General features: G+C 40.6%; 1 protein-coding gene across 22 annotated transcripts; it reads left to right on the plus strand.

Annotated features, from left to right (window-relative positions):
* Positions 1 to 40: 40 nt before the first annotated feature.
* Positions 41 to 17,287, plus strand: REC114 (REC114 meiotic recombination protein). Of its 22 annotated transcripts, XM_079990550.1 has the most exons (9): positions 8,718 to 9,057; positions 9,506 to 9,530; positions 10,412 to 10,486; positions 10,662 to 10,830; positions 11,944 to 12,033; positions 13,292 to 13,375; positions 15,105 to 15,317; positions 15,849 to 15,902; positions 17,053 to 17,287. In XM_079990550.1, the coding sequence occupies exons 3-9, from the start codon at positions 10,458 to 10,460 to the stop codon at positions 17,212 to 17,214; spliced, it is 801 nt and encodes a 266-aa protein (XP_079846676.1). In that variant the 5' UTR covers positions 8,718 to 9,057; positions 9,506 to 9,530; positions 10,412 to 10,457; the 3' UTR covers positions 17,215 to 17,287. The 22 variants fall into 22 exon arrangements, with proteins under 22 accessions (XP_079846680.1, XP_079846682.1, XP_079846670.1 ...); XM_079990554.1 differs by lacking the exons at positions 8,718 to 9,057; positions 9,506 to 9,530 and adding an exon at positions 41 to 204; XM_079990556.1 differs by lacking the exons at positions 8,718 to 9,057; positions 9,506 to 9,530 and adding an exon at positions 41 to 181.
* Positions 17,288 to 19,164: the final 1,877 nt, after the last annotated feature.

The following is a 19,164-nucleotide window of genomic DNA, read 5'->3' on the forward strand; positions in this document are numbered from 1 at the left end:
TGAACCAGGCATTGTTCTAGGAGCGAGGTTGGTCTCCTGTATCTTCTGTGCAAATCTTTATCCTTGCTTTTGCTACTGGAGATGTGTATTTTAGGAGCCCGCTTTATTTTTCTGTGTTAAATCATTTGCAACATGGGGTCTTTTTTGTCGTTGGATCCCACCTGGGACCTTATCGTTAAGGGTGGGTAACTAATAAACATAAAGGTCGGCTTTTTATTATTAACAACAATTATATTATTTGCCACTTTTTATTTAGAGGCTGTAAGGCTGCTGAAGTATTTTGGGGCTTCATGATGTCTTTTGGGAGGGAAATGCTTGTACAGTACCTACAGGGGTACATGAAAGGGTTTCAAAACGATATATGGCAGAATTTAGGCTGGATAAAATAGTATTTAAAACAATCTCCCAATTAATCTTCCAAGAAGAGGTACACCATTAAGTCTAAATTTCAAAAGGAGTATATGGTTATTTTAAGTTTGGGAAACACTGCATTAGCAACAACAACAAATTTGTACCACGCCCATCTGACAGGGTTGCCATAGTAAGGCAGGCATTCAGCCACAGCCCCTAAAATCTCAGGAATTAAAAATGCCCCAGGAATACTTAGTGGATTGATTAAAAATATAAAATGAAAACAGGTGATACTTCTCTATATGTTCAAAATGCAGTAACATAGAATAAAAAGGAAACTAGGCTTGAGATCCTCGTGTGGAGTAGCAGAATGTTTATTTAAAATATTTTTTAAAGCTCTTAAATGGGTTCCAGAGTTGTGTTTAATAGATTTCTAGATAAAAATATTAGAGTATTTGTAGTCCACCAAGGGGTTTTACATTCTTCAAGTAAAAGTGCATATTGGGTGCATTTGGAAGGCATAACTAATACTCTGGGAAGAGAGTTCTTGCCATTTAACAACAATAATGCATTGCTTAGTATTCAGTGCAAGATTTGTGATCTATCCTTTTCACACCCCAGTAAACAAATGGTAATAGCCTTTTATATCGAGGTTGTTTGGTGCCACAGTTTATTTTCTTCGGGACTTAAGTGTGTATCTAATAACAGGATATGATGATGTGGGCTTTAATCAACAAAAAGTCCACCTTTGGTAAAAGAAATTGAGTCTGTAAGGTACTATGAGGCTCATTGTTTGCTGCAAGAGTATCTAACATGGCTGCCCATTGACAGTTTGGGCAGTGGTCTTGAAATATATTGAAGAAAATAAACTTTTAATGGTCATGGGCATTTAGACCGCACTAATCAATATAGATGGGACGCGGGTGGCGCTGTGGGTTAAACCACAGCCTAGGGCTTGCCGATCAGAAGGTCGGCGGTTCGAATCCCCGGGACGGGGTGAGCTCCCGTTGCTCAGTCCCAGCTCCTGCCAACCTAGCAGTTCGAAAGCGCGTCAAAGTGCAAGTAGATAAATAGGTACTGCTACGGTGGGAAGGTAAACGGTGTTTCCGTGCGCTGCTCTGGTTTGCCAGAAGTGGCTTAGTCATGCTGGCCACATGACCCGGAAGCTGTACGCTGGCTCCCTCGGCCAATAAAGCGAGATGAGCGCCGCAACCCCAGTCGGTCACGACTGGACCTAATGGTCAGGGTTCCCTTTACCCTTTACCTTTAATCAATATAGAAATCACAAGGAGTCTGTTTGTTTTCTGCTTTATCTCAATGATCCTGGTGGAAGATTGAGAACATACTGTGAAGCGAGGGAAATTCTGTATTTTTTCCTGAAGGATTTTTTCCTCTACATAGTGAATAGAAAGAATAGTAACTGCAGAATTAGCTGAATTAGTATTACAGTTATGTCATTAATGTTATTACAGTTAAGTCATTAATCAAACACAGTCTCAAAGTGATTTATCCAAAAATATTTGCCTTTCAATTAGTATGATTTTTTGGTAGCTTCCCCTTTGAATTACCCACAAGATGGCAGTGCTTACCTAGAAGTTCTTCTCTACCATGTTCCCTCAATATTATGAGATGCTTTTCTGTAATTTCTGAGCTGTTTCTAGTTACATATTGTTCCTACATTATTATATCCAAATGCCATTTCATACAGAAATAACACTAGTAGTGTTGCTTATTAGACTTTGCTGACTTCACTGCACTGCCACAAGATAGATTAAGTGATATAATAATAATAATAATAATATCTTTATTGTCATTGCCCCCTCTCGGGGACAACGAAAATTACTTGGCTGCTCCATCCACCCAGGTAGGGCACTCCACACAAAATCAGAACAACTATAAAAACACTAGTTAAAACAATACAGTATAATACAGCAAGGGAGATTAGATGACTTTCAATGTCCAGGTTTCCCATTCAGGGCTGAGATGGCTCTGGAGAAGAAGCTGTTCTTGAGACGGCTCGTTCTTGTCTTCATCGTCCTGTATCTCCGTTCCGACGGCAGGAGCTCGAAGAGACAGCGACCAGGATGCGATGGATCTTTTACTATGTCCAGTGCCTTCCTATGGCACCTTGTGGCATAAATCTGCTCTAAGGTGGAGAGTGGGTAGCCAACAATGCTCTCTGCTGCCTTAACAACTCTGCACAACCCCATCCTGTCCTGGGTAGTACAGCTTCCGTACCACACACATAAGCCATAAGTGAGCACGCTCTCAATGGCACAGTGATAGAAGGCAAGCAGCAGTTTCTGCGGAAGATGGTTTTTCCTTAGGATTCTCAAAAAGTACAGTCTCTGCTGCGCCTTCTTCACAAGCCCCCTTGTGTTGACACTCCAGGACAAATCCTCTTGTAATTCAATACCCAAAAATCTGAACGTTGTTACCCTCTCCACACAGACCCCATCAATCAAAAGTGGCTGGACATTGCTCTTCTGTCTCCTGAAGTCCACCACGATAGCAGAAGACTTTAGGCAGGATGGAACAATAGCCTGGGCTAGGGATCGATTTAAGATCCCAGTGAAAACTCCTGCTAGTTGATCTGCACAGTCTCTCAATACCCTTCCAGCTACCCCATCTGGCCCTGTGGCCTTCCTTGGGTTGATGAGCTCTCACCACAAACGGGGAGCCACTGCAGAAATGGCCCGTTTCATGCTGTCACCCTTCGGACCTGTTGTGGAAGGAGGCACACAAAGAATGAAATGCACAAACTGTTTTGCTGCTTTCTCATTAATGTATATCTTGCCTAGTCTTAAACATTTTTTTCCTGGAGTGTACGTATAAAAAAGGCAAGAAAGAGCCAACAAGATGTATTAAAATAAGCAAGGCATGAAGAAAGTGGATGGAGATTTTTTTACCATTTGCGGGAAACCTCAGGAGGGGAGATCACTCTTATGCTTGGTCCTGCCTGCATGTTTTCTACAAGTGTCTGAGAACAGGATGGGTGTTGGGTTAGATGGCCCATTGGCCTGATCAAGTAGATACTTATATACATGCCCAGCGCACATCCCCATGCACACAGGCCAGATGTTGTACTGTCCCACCACACTGCTCCTTGCTCTGGCTTGTTACAAGGCAGCTTCCTATCTTAAAGACAACGGGCTTGGGACTTTCACTTCCTTTCAAACTTCATTATTGCAGAAACGAAGTTGATGAGAAAAATACAGAGATTTTATTCTGAATAATAATAAGATTGAGATGAGCCAGATGTATTGAAGCAAAATAGGGTTGTGCCAATCACTGAGCAGTCCCACTTCCCCCCAATCATTCTAAATACCCTTGTGATGAGAAGTTCTCAATCTGGACAAGGTTTATAACAAGGGAAAGAAACACAATGTTCTCAAGCTCACTTCCCTCCATTAGGGAAAATAGGGTTCTTCAGCCAAAATCTAGTAAGATCATTTAAATAAGATTAAATAATTTAGTAAAAAGGAGAAAAATTGCTCTTGGGAATGGGAAGATTGAAGCTCTATAAATCAAAGAGGAATGTCTGGCAAAGGTCAGCATCTTATTAGCAAGGGGTGGGGGAATGAACATAAACGCATGAGAAGAGTCCAAGAGTAAAAGCATCATGACAAAACCTATGCCAATGAAAGTTAGTATTCCAGATAAAAAGCAGTTGGAAACTAGATGTGACAAACATATGACTTAACAAGGTGCAACTGCAGGAAAGAAATGGCATTTCTACTGAACTTATCAGGAAGTATGTACACAATAAGAGCAAACACACATCATGGGGAAGGCCTTGTGGAATAGAGAGGGAGGCACTGGAGCCCCTTGTTTTATGAGGCAGTCTTAAATTTAGTGGTCTCTGTATCTTATACTGACTTTTACACGTGCAATCTAGAATTTATCAAGAGGCCCATCTCAGTACAGGGAATGGGGGAACCAAAAATGCTTCCACTCCAGATCCTTTCCCAAGTTCTCAGGCTTGAGTAAACTTCTTCAGGATGCTTTCAGCCAATGTGGATACAGTGGTACCTCGGGTTACATACGCTTCACGTTACATACGCTTCAGGTTACAGACTCCGCTAACCCAGAAATATCGCTTCAGGTTAAGAACTTTGCTTCAGGATGAGAACAGAAATCGTGCTACGGCGGCAGCAGGAGGCCCCATTAGCTAAAGTGGTGCTTCAGGTTAAGAACAGTTTCAGGTTAAGTACAGACCTCTGGAACAAATTAAGTACTTAACCCGAGGTACCACCTACTTCCTTTTCATTCTTTTAGCATACTGTATTTTTCGCTCCATAAGATAAACTACTGGTATATCAGAATAATATTTCAACCATGTAAAGTGAACAGAAGTCAACAGTGGCATTGAGAACTGTAATGGGAATTGGGGTTGCTTGTGCGTAAGCCGCAACCGCTCCAAGCTGGGTTGTCTGGCTAAAACTTTTCCCTGGCTGGACAGCCCTTACACCGTGGCTGTCTTAATCACTGGCAGAATCCGTCAAGGGTGTTTCCTGAACTTCTTCCAACATAAAAGTTCTTTTGACACCAAGTCTCCGCCTAGCCTCCCTGCGCGGAAGCATTCTGCGCAGAGTGGGCGTGCCCAGCGGAGGTCCTCTGCTCTCCCCGCTGGTGGAAGAGTCTCGGAGCCCTCCCTCCGAAGCCCTCTCAGCCTCCCCTTTCTTCCTGGCGTCACGCTGATTTCCTTCCCCAGAGGAAGCTCTCCCTCTCTCCTTGCTGGTTCCCTCTCTGGCGTCATTGGGAAGCCGTACCTCCACCCTTGGCTCCGATGGCAGTTCCCTGACAAGAACCATCACCACTGTCATTAACAAATGAAGAGAGACTTTAAGGTTCAAGTACTCTTCTGGTCTTCTGTGAACCCAAAGAACTCATCATTGCTAGAGTCAGAATTTATGAAGCTCTGTTGCTCACAATCACTGACATTACTTTCTTCGCTATCTTCATATAAGATACCATCTTTGTTTCCATCCAAAGCATTGCTAATGCCACATTTTTTTGAATGACTGGACAATGATTTCCTCCACCGAGTGCCATGATGTTTTCACCCATTCACAAACTTGAGTGATAGTGGACCTCTTCATTCGTCTAGTAGGTGTCAGATCATGATTACCAGCAGCCATCCATTTGTTCCACTCTTCTCACATGAAGAACTTAAATGGCTCGTTGATGGAAATGTTGAGAGGTTGAAACTGGTTGGTAAGACCTCCAGGAATTACAGCTATGTGAGTCTTCACTTCTTTAAAGCACTTTTTTGTAGTTTCGCTAATATGTGCTCTAAACTGTTCAAGTACTAATAAGGCAGGTTTTTTCAGAAGCCCTCCAGGACGTTTGGACCACTTTTTCAACCCATACTCTCATTCCATTTTCATCCACCCATTCTTTCTCATGAACATGTACAACTCCTCTTGGAATCACTTCTTTTGGAAATGTTTTCCTTTTGAAAATTAACATGGGTGGCAATTTGGTGTCGTCTGCACAGCAAGACAACACAACCATCTAGTGGGTTTTCTCATGTCCGGAGGTTTTCATGGTGATAGTTTTGGCACCTTTCAGATCAACAGTCCTATTAGATGGCATATCAAAGGTTAGCGTGTAGCAAACAGGCCAGTCAAAGGACCATGCAGAAACAGAAATAAAGCAAGAAAGTTTTAATTGTTTGCCGGCAGCAAGCAATGGCACGAAGGAATAAGTTCCAAAGTCCGGTTCTCCCCAACAGGGGAGCCTTCCCTTTATACATTCTTGAATCAGGTCTTTATCCAATCAAAAGTTATAGCATTACACATACTCTGATAGATACAATAGGTTCTGCCTAGAGACAGGGCATGAGGAGTAGGACATTACCCTTCCATGTCCTTGTTTGGTAATCCTTATCAGCCTATCTCTGTGTGTCTGGGTAGTGAGTATATTTACTGGATATGGGGGCCTGGCCTAGATCAACAAAATGACTTCCTTGCTTAACATTTTAACTCCCAAAATGGCTTCACTGAGCACGTTGCCACAATGCCTTTCCCTGTCAGTTTCCCAGAATACATAACTGAACAGGGCTATTACTTTATTTATTGAATTTGTTAATTGCTTTTTTGCCACAGAAACCTGTGACTTAAAATTATTTTAAGCAGATAAACCCTCTTCACCCAAAGCTTGAAGACTAGGATTCCACCCAGTGTCTTAACGGCCAAAAGTTGTGATATTTTGCTATAGGGAAGGCAAAACCTCTAGACTGGCCAATTTTTCTACAAGCAAATACCTTCCTGGCTCCAAATACAACAAGCATAGCAAGATCAGGAGGCACAAAGAAAATCTGGTTAAACAGAATAAAACCTGTCTTCCTCTTCTCTGGAAGGTTCAAGCTGGGGAGGTGGTCTCCACCATTCCTCCTCTGTCCAATCCTTGACAATACTAGTCTGTCATTCCTTATGATGCAGCATGTCAGGTAAAACAACCAATCACTTTCTCATGATAATTTCCACCATGTCTAACATCTTGGGTAGTTATGGTACTCGTCTAAGAGCTTTTTTATTCTTCAAAAGGATTGCTATTTTAAAAAATAAGTTTTTATTAAAGATTTTCTCAGGTTATGAAAGTGCATATATGTTGACAGGTTACTTATGCTGTTCATTGTGTCATCCAAACATACAATGTCTTCTGCATGCATGTCAGTCTCACTGTGTGGTTATTCTTGTGACCATCCATTACATTACTCCTGCTACTGAAACATCTGCAATTTTGCCTACTCAGTGCACAAACCATGCAATCCTGGTCCTGAAACCATGCACTAGTAGAGGCTAAAAAAGGTGCATATTTTGTGTAATACACCTACTCTAATTATGGTGATATATTTGAATTTGTCTGGGTGCTCCCATGATATCTTCAGACTTTGGGCTCCCACCAGCTTGCAGAATCCCCTTGCTACCTGGCTCTCAACTTATATACTTGATTGTTGTGAGGGTAAGTTGAAGAGGGGGAGAACCCTGAACTCCTTGGGAGGAAAGCTAAAGACTAACAGAAATGAGTGCATAGCAGAAAATTAGTAGGCGAGCCCTTACCCCCAACTGAGGTGGCAAATCCTCTATACATAACCTCACTGAATATTATCATTAATTGCAATGGGACACACTTCTGAGTAAACATGCATAGGATTGGGCGCAGATAGGGAAGCTTCGAAAGCAGTGAAGTTGTGGGAAGAGGATGAAAGGAAAGATAACAAAAGAAGCAAAGCCCAGTAATTTCTGGGGACGCCAGTGGCATAGCTAGCTGCTAGGGAGCAAGGCAAGCCACCTGTGGGGCAGGGCGCACTACTGAAATCAAAGTGCCTGAGCATAGCTAAGCATTGTGGAGCCTGCAGGGAGTCTGCTGCTGCCTCTGGGTGGAGGCCAGGCCCATGCTGCTTTTTCTGGCCATACGGTACTTGCAGGTGTCCATGCCAGTGCATCACTCCCAGGAGCGACACCATGGCTCAGATGTGCTACAGGGCCAGCACGTCCCAGTTGTGTCCTTCTCAGCCGCCCTCAGCAGCTCAGTGCCCTGCAAGCACAGCCCCAGGCTACACGACTGGGGGACACTAAATCATAAACCCATATCCCCATGTCCTAAACACACCATATTTCCTCCCTCCTTACCACTCAGGACAGTCCATCCCAGTTTTTCTACCTGCGGTTTCCAGTCCTTTCTAATTCATGCCACTAGCAGGAATGCTGCTTTTACAAGAAATTAATTCTTTATAACAAAGGTCAAATTACCCTTCTTTAAAAATGGTTAATGATTCCATACTTCTAGATTTGTAATGCCTCAACGACGCTTTATGCAATATTAAGGCCCTATCTGGAAACACCATAACTTTTCCCATGATGCTACACCCCTACATTTACTACAGACAAACCAAAAATTTACATGACTGAAGAAATATTTGAAAGGCATAGAAATAGAACATAAATAATCTGTGTTAAGGACAAGAATGAAACAGTTGGGATGTGTTGGGGAAGCTAAGCACTATAAGAAGCGAGGAAATAGAAAGGATTCCAGCCTGCTTTTTCAAATAGTTGTTGTGGAAAATCTTAAAAATATCTTAACACCATCCCTTCTGAGTTCTCAACAGTATCTAACCCTCAGACAGAATAGAGGGATTGCCTTTTGAGGGTGAGTTCTCTTTGCTCCTTCAAGAGCCTGTCTTGTCAAGCCACTGTTCATATTTTCAGCAGGCTTTTTGACTGGATGCAGGCCCTCATCTCTTAGGCCTCCTCAGCTGAGGAAATTGCACAGCTTCTGTAAATGGATGTTAGTTCAGGCCTGTGAGACAAAATAGGGGAAATGGCTGGGGTAGGGATCCAAATCGCTGGGATTTTTTTAATTTGGAGGAGGCATATTTTCTAAGAGCCCCCCCCCCTCCCAGGCCTAACCAAGTACCTCAGCGCCTGACTGCTTTTTTCTTTCTATGAGGCAGCTCTTCTATAATTATGATTTCTGTTGTTAATCTGTTTTGCCATTATTGTTTTCTAAACACAGTGAGAAGCCTATTTTTGGACTAAGAAAGCAGCATACAACTTTAATCTGACAATAGAATTGTGTGTGTTTGTAAATAATAGTTAAAAAATGAACCTCTCCCCCCCCCTCCCACCATGAGGCAATGCAGTTGCACATGTGAAGCAATCATTCAAATAATGCAGTTGCACTGAAGACCTGCTGTAGGTATTTGGGCACGCTGCCATTGTGCTCTTTTCTTCAAACTGAATTTGGGCCTTGATCCTACAATTTGAACATCGTAAAGGGTATTCACAGTTTGGTAGTACCTTGCACAGAATTTCTGCCATGACAGACTTTTGAACAAAATAGTGTGGGAAGAGGAGAGAGAAGTGACTTTCTGGGTCTTGGTGGCTTACATGGACAACAATAACTTTTATTACCTCCTTGTTTGTACTTGAAGTCTCTCAAAATTATAACAAGTTGGCTAAACAAAAATGACATGTAACCCTTAACAAGGAAAACATTTGAGAAGGTTTTAGGAGAATTTTAACGACTGCTGTGGTTACATAAATTGTTTGTGTTAGAGAACACCAGAATAAAGTTCTGTAGTAGTGGCTTGTTGACTTAATACGCATTTCAAAATGATACTTTCATTTCATTTTCTTATGGAAAGTAGCATCAAAAGGAGAGTACGGCAAGTGAGCACTGAGGCATAATTTAATGCAAATCAATCAAGTACAGTTTTCTGTTTTATCCATGCTGTCAAAATATTATACATAAATTTTGTCATGTGCCTGGTGACCTACAGTTAGTTATTAGCTTGCTCATCCTTAGATTAAAACAGGTGGATTTGACATCTAATGTACAGTAGAACCTAATAGTTCTCTTTCACTAGATGTTTTCCTTTTACTTCTTAACAGCACAGTCCACTTTTTCCAAAATTCTTCCATTCAAAATCCTCTTTAATTTTCAATCCATGTATCTCCTCATTTGACCATTTTAAAATAGGAATTTCAAGGCTGATCATCTGGCTTAAGGTATTTCCCCACAGCTGTCTTCATAGCAAACAGCCCATTATGTCAAAGAAAGGCAGAAGATATTTCCTTGAGAACATTGACAAATGAATCTTAATTGCTGTCCCCTTAAAACAAGCATACTCAAACCAATGTATCCAGCCACTGAATTTTAAAAGTTCACCCCTATATGGATAAATCTGCTTTTTTCCTGGTATTATTCCATCCTGTTCTCATCAGTATTTCCCAATGTTCCAAACTTCAGTTTTAGCCCCACAAACTTCCAGCTTTCCTAAGTTCAGCAATCATTTTATTTCTTTAATCCAGAGGGGAAGGTATCGAAACCTTACAGGCAAATTACAACATATGTCTCAAACTTGGGGGATTGTTGAAATATATGGAAAAAAAAAAAATCAGTTTGAGTTGTGCAACTCAAACTGGGTCTACTAGTCCCAGATTTTTTAAGCAGTGTGGACTAAAGTTACTTCTGTCACCCCTCCAGTATTAGGATGGACAGGCTTCATTGGACCATTGCCTAAAATTTACAATCGTGTTGATTTTTGTAGGTTCCCCCATTTTGTGGTTTCTTCTCAGGTGACTGTAGCCTAGAAGATGGCGACAGGCAGCAGTAACAGCCATGGGTGGGTCAGTTGTTTGTTTTTAAAAAAATATTTTAAATTGATTTTTCTAACAATATGTCTTTAACAATTTTTCATATTTCCACCTTCCTCCCCTGAACTTTCCCCACACTCCTGTTTTGTTTTATTTCCATATTGTTCACCCTGCGTATTGTTTCCCCAAAATTGGGTGGGTCAGTTGTGATCCAGCTTCATGCTCTGAAGTAGAGCAACCACTGCCAGGCCAAATTCCCGAAACAGAACAGTCACGGGATGCTGCTTCCTGCCTTAACGCTGCAGAATGGATGCTGAAACGTTATGGCACATTCATACCTGGAACATCAGGCAGTTCCTCAGGCTCTTGGAAGGTAAGCTTAATTTAGCTGAGCCTATATGGAGGACCCTGTATGTCAATAAAATATGCCATCCATGCATGTATTTCATTCTCCAAAAGGACACAGACCGTTTGTGTGCTTGGAACTCCATGGGCTCTTGCCACTGTTCGGCTGAGAGAGGGGCAGGCCCCAGACTTTTGTAACAATAAACCGTCTGTCCCTGAGCATTGACCTTGAGTCTCTGAGACTTAACATAGGTAAACAATAGCTGCGGTATGTGTTTTTGAGAAATCTAAAAAGTTCAAGAAAATTCTGCACCTATAAAACTTCAACCTTGTCAATGGATTCTTAGGTGAGTAGTGAGAGTGTCACTGGCTGAAGGCCTTTCCATGCATTGATTTGGGTTTTGGTCTGTATGCTTTGATGGGAAGCGAGATCATCATTGTGACTGAAATCGATGTTGTACCCTGCTGGGCTACTGCCAGTGTCTATAATCTACTTTTATTGTAGGCAGGGCTTTTTTTAGGGGGAACTCATAGGAACTCAGTTCCAGCACCTCTCTTGCCATTGTAAGAGAAAGAGGGAGGTGTTCATGGTGAGTTGCGGCACCTCTTTTTCTAGAAAAATAGCACTGGTTGAAGGTCCTAGATGTGCTACTGTTTAGCATTTGAGGGTAAACCTATCAAGCCCTATTTGTGACCTAACCCAGAGACATGATTGGGCACAGAAATTGGGATGCAGGAAGAAATGTGGGTTCAGTGGACCTTGGTCCTGATACAGCAAGCTTTATGTTCTTAAGTTAGATTTAAACTTGTTTTTAGTTTCAGAGTTTTCTTCCTTACACCATTCAGTGAAACCTCTAGCATTGAAGTGCAAGCTTCCAGCATGATTTTGGATCAGACTTTCATCTCTATGCACCTTTCTCATGATTTACGAAAGGCTGTCAGATCTAAATAAGAGAAGCTTTCCATTTATTTATTTATTTATTTATTACTTCTACACACAAAATGAATAAAACTACTATGGGTTTTTTACAATAGGCACCAACAGATTTAAGTAATTTGTATATCTTGTAAAAATAGCTGCTTTGAAGCAAAAGATAAATTCCTCATACACATTGTCTTTTTCATTGTCGTTATAAATAAGGTTTTGGAATCAAACAAGGAATCTGGCTTCCTTGTTCTTACCATAGTTATTTCCGGCCATTTCTTCATTTCCAGAGGAAAGGAAGTAATGGTGAGTATTCATTTTCATAAGTAATTGTGTCCATTTAAATTATCCCTTCAGTTTCACAGTGTTCATTGTAGGAATGTTATATTGGTTTTACTAAACACTGTTTAATGATTTGCAAGTGTAAGAACTTTGCTAGATGCTTTCAAATTTGCACAAAATGCAAAGAAAGCCATACTATCCAGTTAAAAGTTCACAGTTGGGCAATAATTTATTAGGACAAACCCAGTATCACAAAACAGTGAGAAAGCTTTCAAGCACTCAGAAGGGGTGCCCAGCAGATTCGGGCGTGCAGGAGAAAAAACAAAGTTGGCTGGATATTTTAGCCATAGAGTTTGTAATTTAGATCCAGCTGTAAAATAGAATTTACAGAAAGTCTCCCCAATGTCATGGTCCTGATTTGGATGGACTAAATTTTAGCTGGAATACAAAATAAAACAGAATAATACCCTAGCCACCTACCCCAAGATGCTGTAACCATTTAAGGGCTCTGACCGCTCTGAATACACTTTGATCTCCAGACCCATGCTATTGATAGTGATTGCTGTGCTTGTCAGTATTATTATTGTACCATCAGTGCGCATTGTGCATTATCAAGTATAAGATAACAGGTCCCTGCCCCAAAGAGCTTACCATCCAAAATGTAATATAAAGGTGAGAATAAACTGGGGAGGAATGTGAAATTATTTAAGTCAAACATAACTTGCAGCCTACTTTCCCCACATTGCGCAGGAAACGCCTTGTTTGAAAGATTTCCCTTTCCCTTTAAAAATGAATCCCTCATTGATGGCTTTGATCTCAGTAGTTTGCCAAAGAAATAAAAGTATTTAACATTTAGATGTCTCCTGCGTGTGCAAAGTGGCTCACAGGCTCACCTTGCAAGCTCCTGTTTTCTCCACTGAGAAAGGCAACAACACCACTGTGATTGAACAATAATTCCAAAAGGGAACAATGAGGTTTGTTCCTGCTATTTGGGGTTTTTTCTTTCTTTTGAGGAGGGTCTTTTCTGCTAACTCCCTTCTAATACACTTTTTAAAAAATACAGTCCCTGCAGAATATTCCTAATCATTACTGTATATATACTAATGCACCTGTCAAACTGTTAATAGTTTATGAGCAACTTCAAGGCCCCTGCTCTTCCTTCTTATGGTTATTTATCTTTAGGCTGGACTTGGATCAGATAGCCCTTGAAATAGACTGTAAGATGTATTCCTGCTTCAGAGCTATTTCTGTAGATAAATTGAGCCATGTTTTTCCCCCCCAGGAAGGTTTTTCATTAATTGATGCTTCTCAATGGCTGAAGATAGTTAGAAATGCAGATTGCATTTTGTTTGGTTCAAAAACAAAGGTATGCTGTTTCAAGCTTCAAAATTCTTTTCTTAGCTTGTTTTTATATATCTCTCTTTGGTGTTCTCTGACACAGTTGTCTAGATTACTTTCCCCTCGTTATTCTATACTTTAATTATTTTCACTTAATAAACATTGAATAGGTCCAGGTATGCGTGTGCTTCTTACACATCTATTTTGTTGGCATTTTAAGATTATGTGCACACAGAATCCAAATTAAAGAAAACCCTTCTGTTTTGTGCTGTATGTTGCCTGGTAGCCCCCTCCTTCCTTACCATCCACAGTACCACAGAAAATTTGACAGCTTGCCCAGATCTGGAACTACTGCATTTCTTGCTGAAGAATGCTATCAGATGCTATATGGGAAAAAACCCTCCATAATTTCTGTACTCTTTGGTTTCCTGCTGCCTGATTATAAATCTACCTTCCTGACAGCTTTATGCCAAAGAAACATGGAAATAATAGGATTACATGCTTTGAAAAAAGTTTGTAATAGTTCATCACAACTATTAGAAGTGGTTTTATTTTATTTTATTAAAAATACAATTTGGAGTTCCTACATGTGATTTGGTACACTCAAGAAAAATCATTTACTTAGATGTCATATTTTGATGTACTTAATCAGGTGTCATATTTATTTATATATTCAAGTCCTCTTTTTTATATATCTGAAGACCTTGCTAAAGAATTGTCCCAGCTGTGAATACTGTTGCAACAATCACCGTTCACAAAATACTTTGCTTCATAAAGTTGTGTGACTGGTAATTATTGGTATGGCAAAAATGACCATGAAGCAGCCTACAGTGTTTTTTGATAAAGGTCTTAATATAGTCACATTAAATACAACACTGATTTTTAAATAATAAATACCTGAAAAAGAAGCTCTGAGGTTGGAAAAAGCAAGTTACATTTAAGTTCTATTCAAATAAATGCGATAAGTTTTATCAGTATCCCACCCATCAGAATGTGAGCCAAAAAGACGCCCCCCACCCGAGAGTCTGTTGTTTCTTATGAAATACTGTGTTTTGATGTGTTTTTCCTCAAACCAGTTTTGATCCAAATTGAAAAAAGGATGACCTAGCTGGGATTTAAGCAGATAATGTCTATGCAACCGTAAGGTAGACAAGAAAAAGCAGCATTACCTGTTAATAAATAACACGGGCTCACATGAGATGATCCTGCCCCCCCAGGATCCAACCCAATGCCTTGCCCACCACTGAATGCACTGGGAGCTCTCCTTTATGAATGATGCAGCCATGCCCACTAGCCAGCCCATCATTGGCCTGTTCAAACAGGTAGGCTCCCATCCACTTGCGCAGCCACAGGAGGATTTTGTCCCCCAACAACTGCACAGGATGGGAAGAGGGCGCCTAGCTCAGCCACAGTTGTGCCAGGTAACAAACCACTGCTCCCAGGGGTCTTACAGTAAGTGGCCATTCTGAGTTGTGTTGTCAATGCTGCACCAATTCAGTAAGATCTAAAAGAAAAGCTTTTCATAAAAAAAATGAGCTATTTTTCAGAAAAAGCAAGATTAGATGTGCAAGCTATTGCTAGCTACTCCTTAGTTTCCATTGGGAAATGATGGTAATATATCACAACTGTAATATGTATATACCTAGGTTGATGGTTTTAGCACTACATCTTTAAACACCTAGAACAGGCAGGCAGCATGAATTAAATTAAGAAGCTGGAAAGTTAGTTTCATTTTCTCTCTTGTGACTTTGAAATAGAGCAAACACCGTATGTTTCGTGTTCAGTTTATTGGAGACTCCAAAACACAGGCAGAAGAGCACTGCAATAACTGTGTGCAGAAGCTTGTTGATTATGTTCCAGTTCAAGTAATGGATGCAGCAAGACGGGAATTGCAACCAGTTCACAGCCTGCTGCTAGATAATGAGCGTCAGATGAAAGATGCTGAGCAAAATTCACCAACGGAGCACATTGTAAGGTGGTGGGGTGTATGTAGGGGGTGGGTTGATAGAAGGAACGGAAAAGTACTGCTTTCACTTTTGTGTATTGTTTACATTTCTTCTATAAAGTAGGAATACAGGGTTAGCAAAATAGATTGCCTCCCCACCCCCACCCCCGCCTCATGGGATTGTCTCAGCGTGCCTAATGTAAGGGCTGGCCCTGCAGGAATAGCCAACTGTTGTCCCATGGGCTTCCAGGAATGCATGTTTGCCTATTCTTTTGATTACCTTTTTATACCTTTATAGCCCTTAGGTATCAAATGTCATGGGATCCTGACCATTTTCAGGTCACCTTGACCCCAGCTGTCTGCTGTGAAATACAAACATGCTACTGGAGTGATGCTTTAGAAGGCTCTTCTGATTTTAGTAATTTTTAGAGCACACAAATTCTAAATATTTTGGATCACACAAACTGGAAAAAATGCTCATTCCATTTTTCCGTTATTTTTGTTCCTTCATTTATGTTTTATTGAATTTTATTGAATTTATCTTCATACTTTTTAGATTGTAAATCAACCTCCAGCACAAGAAAGAGCATCTGTAGCAGAGCTAGCACAGGTAAATAGTTGAGCACAGGACATATAATATCTCTGACAGAGCAGAATAATGAAACTGATGATAACAACACAGACATTCATCTAAGGACACATATAATAACATACCCCCTAATAAGTAAGGGGGAAATCAAAACACTGGTGGCAGCCAAAAGGGGCAAGAATCACCCCTCCATCTCCAGAACCCCCCTCCTCACTGTGAGCAAGATACCTGTCTGCCTCGCTTTGAGAACATGGTGCACTGAAAAGAGAAAGACAACATTAGATATGCTCACAGATTTTACTATGATTGGCTATGGATGGCCATCGCTTTGCCCTATCTTATGTAAGTTAACCTGGTGCTCTCTGTAAATGGAGCGGTGGGAGGGGGAGACAAAACTACCAGCTCAGAGGAACCAGACACCCTAGTAAAAGGCAAAAAAGAGAGCCACGTGTTCCTATGAATGTCCCCAGAGACAAAACGGCTAGACCAACCAAACCCCCTCAAAAAAACACCCAAGAAGAAGACAATATAAAAATACAATTACAAACAAGCAAACAGTATAATAAAATGTTTTCTGCATTTTAAGCATTTTATTATTTTTAATGGCATATTTAGAAGACAAAATCTTCAATCCTGTGCATGCTTATTTGGAAGTAAACACTGTGGAACACAATGATATGTATATAGATATAGATATATCGAAGACCCTGAGATTAAGAGTCTCAAGCTCCAACCACTGAGCTATCTGATTTAATGTTCCTGCATATTAAGGCAGCCCAACATCTCTTTAACTGCAGCAAGTGCCTTAATGTTCAAGTGATGCAAACCCTTTATGCACACTGTAAATATACGTCTATAATCTATATAAGAATTAGCTGCAGCAGGCTATGTATTGCAGCCCTTAAGCACAAGAAGGGCCAAGGGGGAAGACCAACGAAGATGTTGTGTCACGTTCAGGCGAAAGAGGAGGTGCTGCAACCAGTGCTCACCGGGAGGATGGTAAATGGCCATTCTGAGTAAATAGGGAAAGGATAATTCTGAAAGAGTACGTAAGTTGTTCCAATGCCTTCGGATTTCATCAAGAGAAAGATTTAATTAGGCAGAGCAAAATTGGTAGAAAGCATTGTTATTTTTTTTGTAAGCAGTTGACCATATCTTCTTGCTTCTGCAGTATGTGTTGACATCAAACATAGAGCTTCCTCTTGCATATCAACACTCCCAGTGGAATGCTGAAGATCTAGGCAGTTTCATTCGATTGTGTCTCTTGGATCAGAGCTTCCCAGCATTTGTGCAAGAAGTGGAGAACCAGTTGAAAAAAATTACAGATGAGTAGGAAGCAAAGCAATAAATGAAAATGTATTATGATTAGATAAATTCAATATAGATAACTGAGAAAGAGTACCATAGCTAGTGGTTTTATTTTTTAAAAAGGTTATCCATTTATTACACTTCAGAAAATACACACAGGTTTTAAAGGTATGCATAAAACAACATAACTTTAAATTGCCATGAAAAAAAATTGCTTTTTGTTATTATGGCTGAAAGGACATTAGCCCAAAAGGGTCTTTTATAAGAATGTAAAATCTTAATGGAGAAATCCTGTTCCTACCACAGTGTCAGGGACCTGGTCCCTCAGCTTCACTTGTCTGAAGTAGCTGTGTCTTGTTTCTTTAAGTTCTTTGCTGCTGCCAGTTCCCTCGGAAGGCTTCAAAACCTCATTGTAAAGGTGTTTATTAGACTTGGTCATGAGATGCACTGCACCACAAGAGACAGGATAAAAACGGGTTATTAAGGGGATAATATCTACATAAGGGGCATTCACATCAGCACAGTTAGGACCCACCGCACCAAAAATTAAGCAAAGTCATATTTCAGTCAAACACCTTGTTTCAGAATGGGTGCTTGGCATCCAAATGTAGATGAAGATCACCACCTCCCACTCAGGAACCCTCATGTTGAGTTAGTGACAATATCTTAAGGGGTATCAAAATTTGCACAGGTTAGGCCTGTTACACAAAATTTGGCAGTGTCCCTTCAGATGTGGTGACAGTATCCAAATCAATGCAATGTGGACCTGTCATGCCAAAAGTCGGGCAAAGTCTTGCCAAAGTATGTTTTTGTCCACCATCTTAATCTAAAATGGCACCCAGCAGCCCAATATTAACAAAACAAAACAACCTGCCTCAATTTCATGCCAAGTTTGCAATTGGTGCAGTTTGGACCTATCATGCCATGCCGAAATTCGGGCAAAGTCACTCCAGGCCAACTATCTTGATTCAGAATAGCAGCTAGTATCCTAACATTGGTGAAAACCACTGTGCCTACCTTGGGAACCCTCATGCAAGTTTGGTAACAACAGTTCAAGAGGCTTCCGAAAAACACAGGGCAAACCATTTCCCAACATATATAGTAGACACAGCAAGTAAACTGCTGCTTATCTTCCTGAGATTTTATGAACCGGTTCAACATCTCTCTATAGTAATGATAAGTTCAACTATTTTCAGGAGTATAATGGCTTCAAAATATATGACTGATGGAATTGTGCAACATGAAAGACACATCAAAATTTCTATTTCCCATGAAAGGAACTACATTAGGTGCTCCTGTGTGCATTGGTTCAGATAATAAGTGCGTCTGAAATGTATTGAATCAGTGGCTGAGAAACTTTTCATTAAGAAAAAATTTCCAATTCACTGATCCCTTGAGAACAGCATTAAAAGTGTTAGTAGCACAGCCCCACTCCCCTCAAAAAGAAATCCCATTTTCTTCTAATAGCCAGGTGAAAACTCAAGGCCTCGTCCTCATTTGGTATAAACCAAGACAATATGACTTGGATGTCTAATTTTGAGACATCCCAGAAAAAATGCACTGAGTCAGTGGGAAAGGATGATGGAAACCAACAGGCTATGGTTTACAGAGATTGGAAAGTAAAGAAAGTACTATTGATTCTCAGCCACAAACTGGCAAATAATGGATAATGGATAAATTAACAACACAAGGGCATTCCAAAAACCATGTGTTGCTTCTCCAACATTCTGGTAGTGTTTTATTTTCATTTTGATACTCAGTTTTCTATACACCTTTTGAATAAACTACTTAATTGAATTTCTGGAGGGGAGACAGGCTGAAGTAGCCCAGTAGGCAGCTGAAATATATTTGGAGTTGAGTGTGAATTTCATGCTCTTTATTCAGCTCATAGTATCAATGAATGAAACTCCCCAAAACATCTAGCTATATATACATTATTTACACAATGGGCCCCGTGTGATTGGCTAATTCCGGG

Source organism: Podarcis cretensis (genome assembly GCF_951804945.1).
Source record: "Podarcis cretensis genome assembly, chromosome: 9".
Classification (NCBI taxonomy): Eukaryota; Metazoa; Chordata; class Lepidosauria; order Squamata; family Lacertidae; genus Podarcis; species Podarcis cretensis.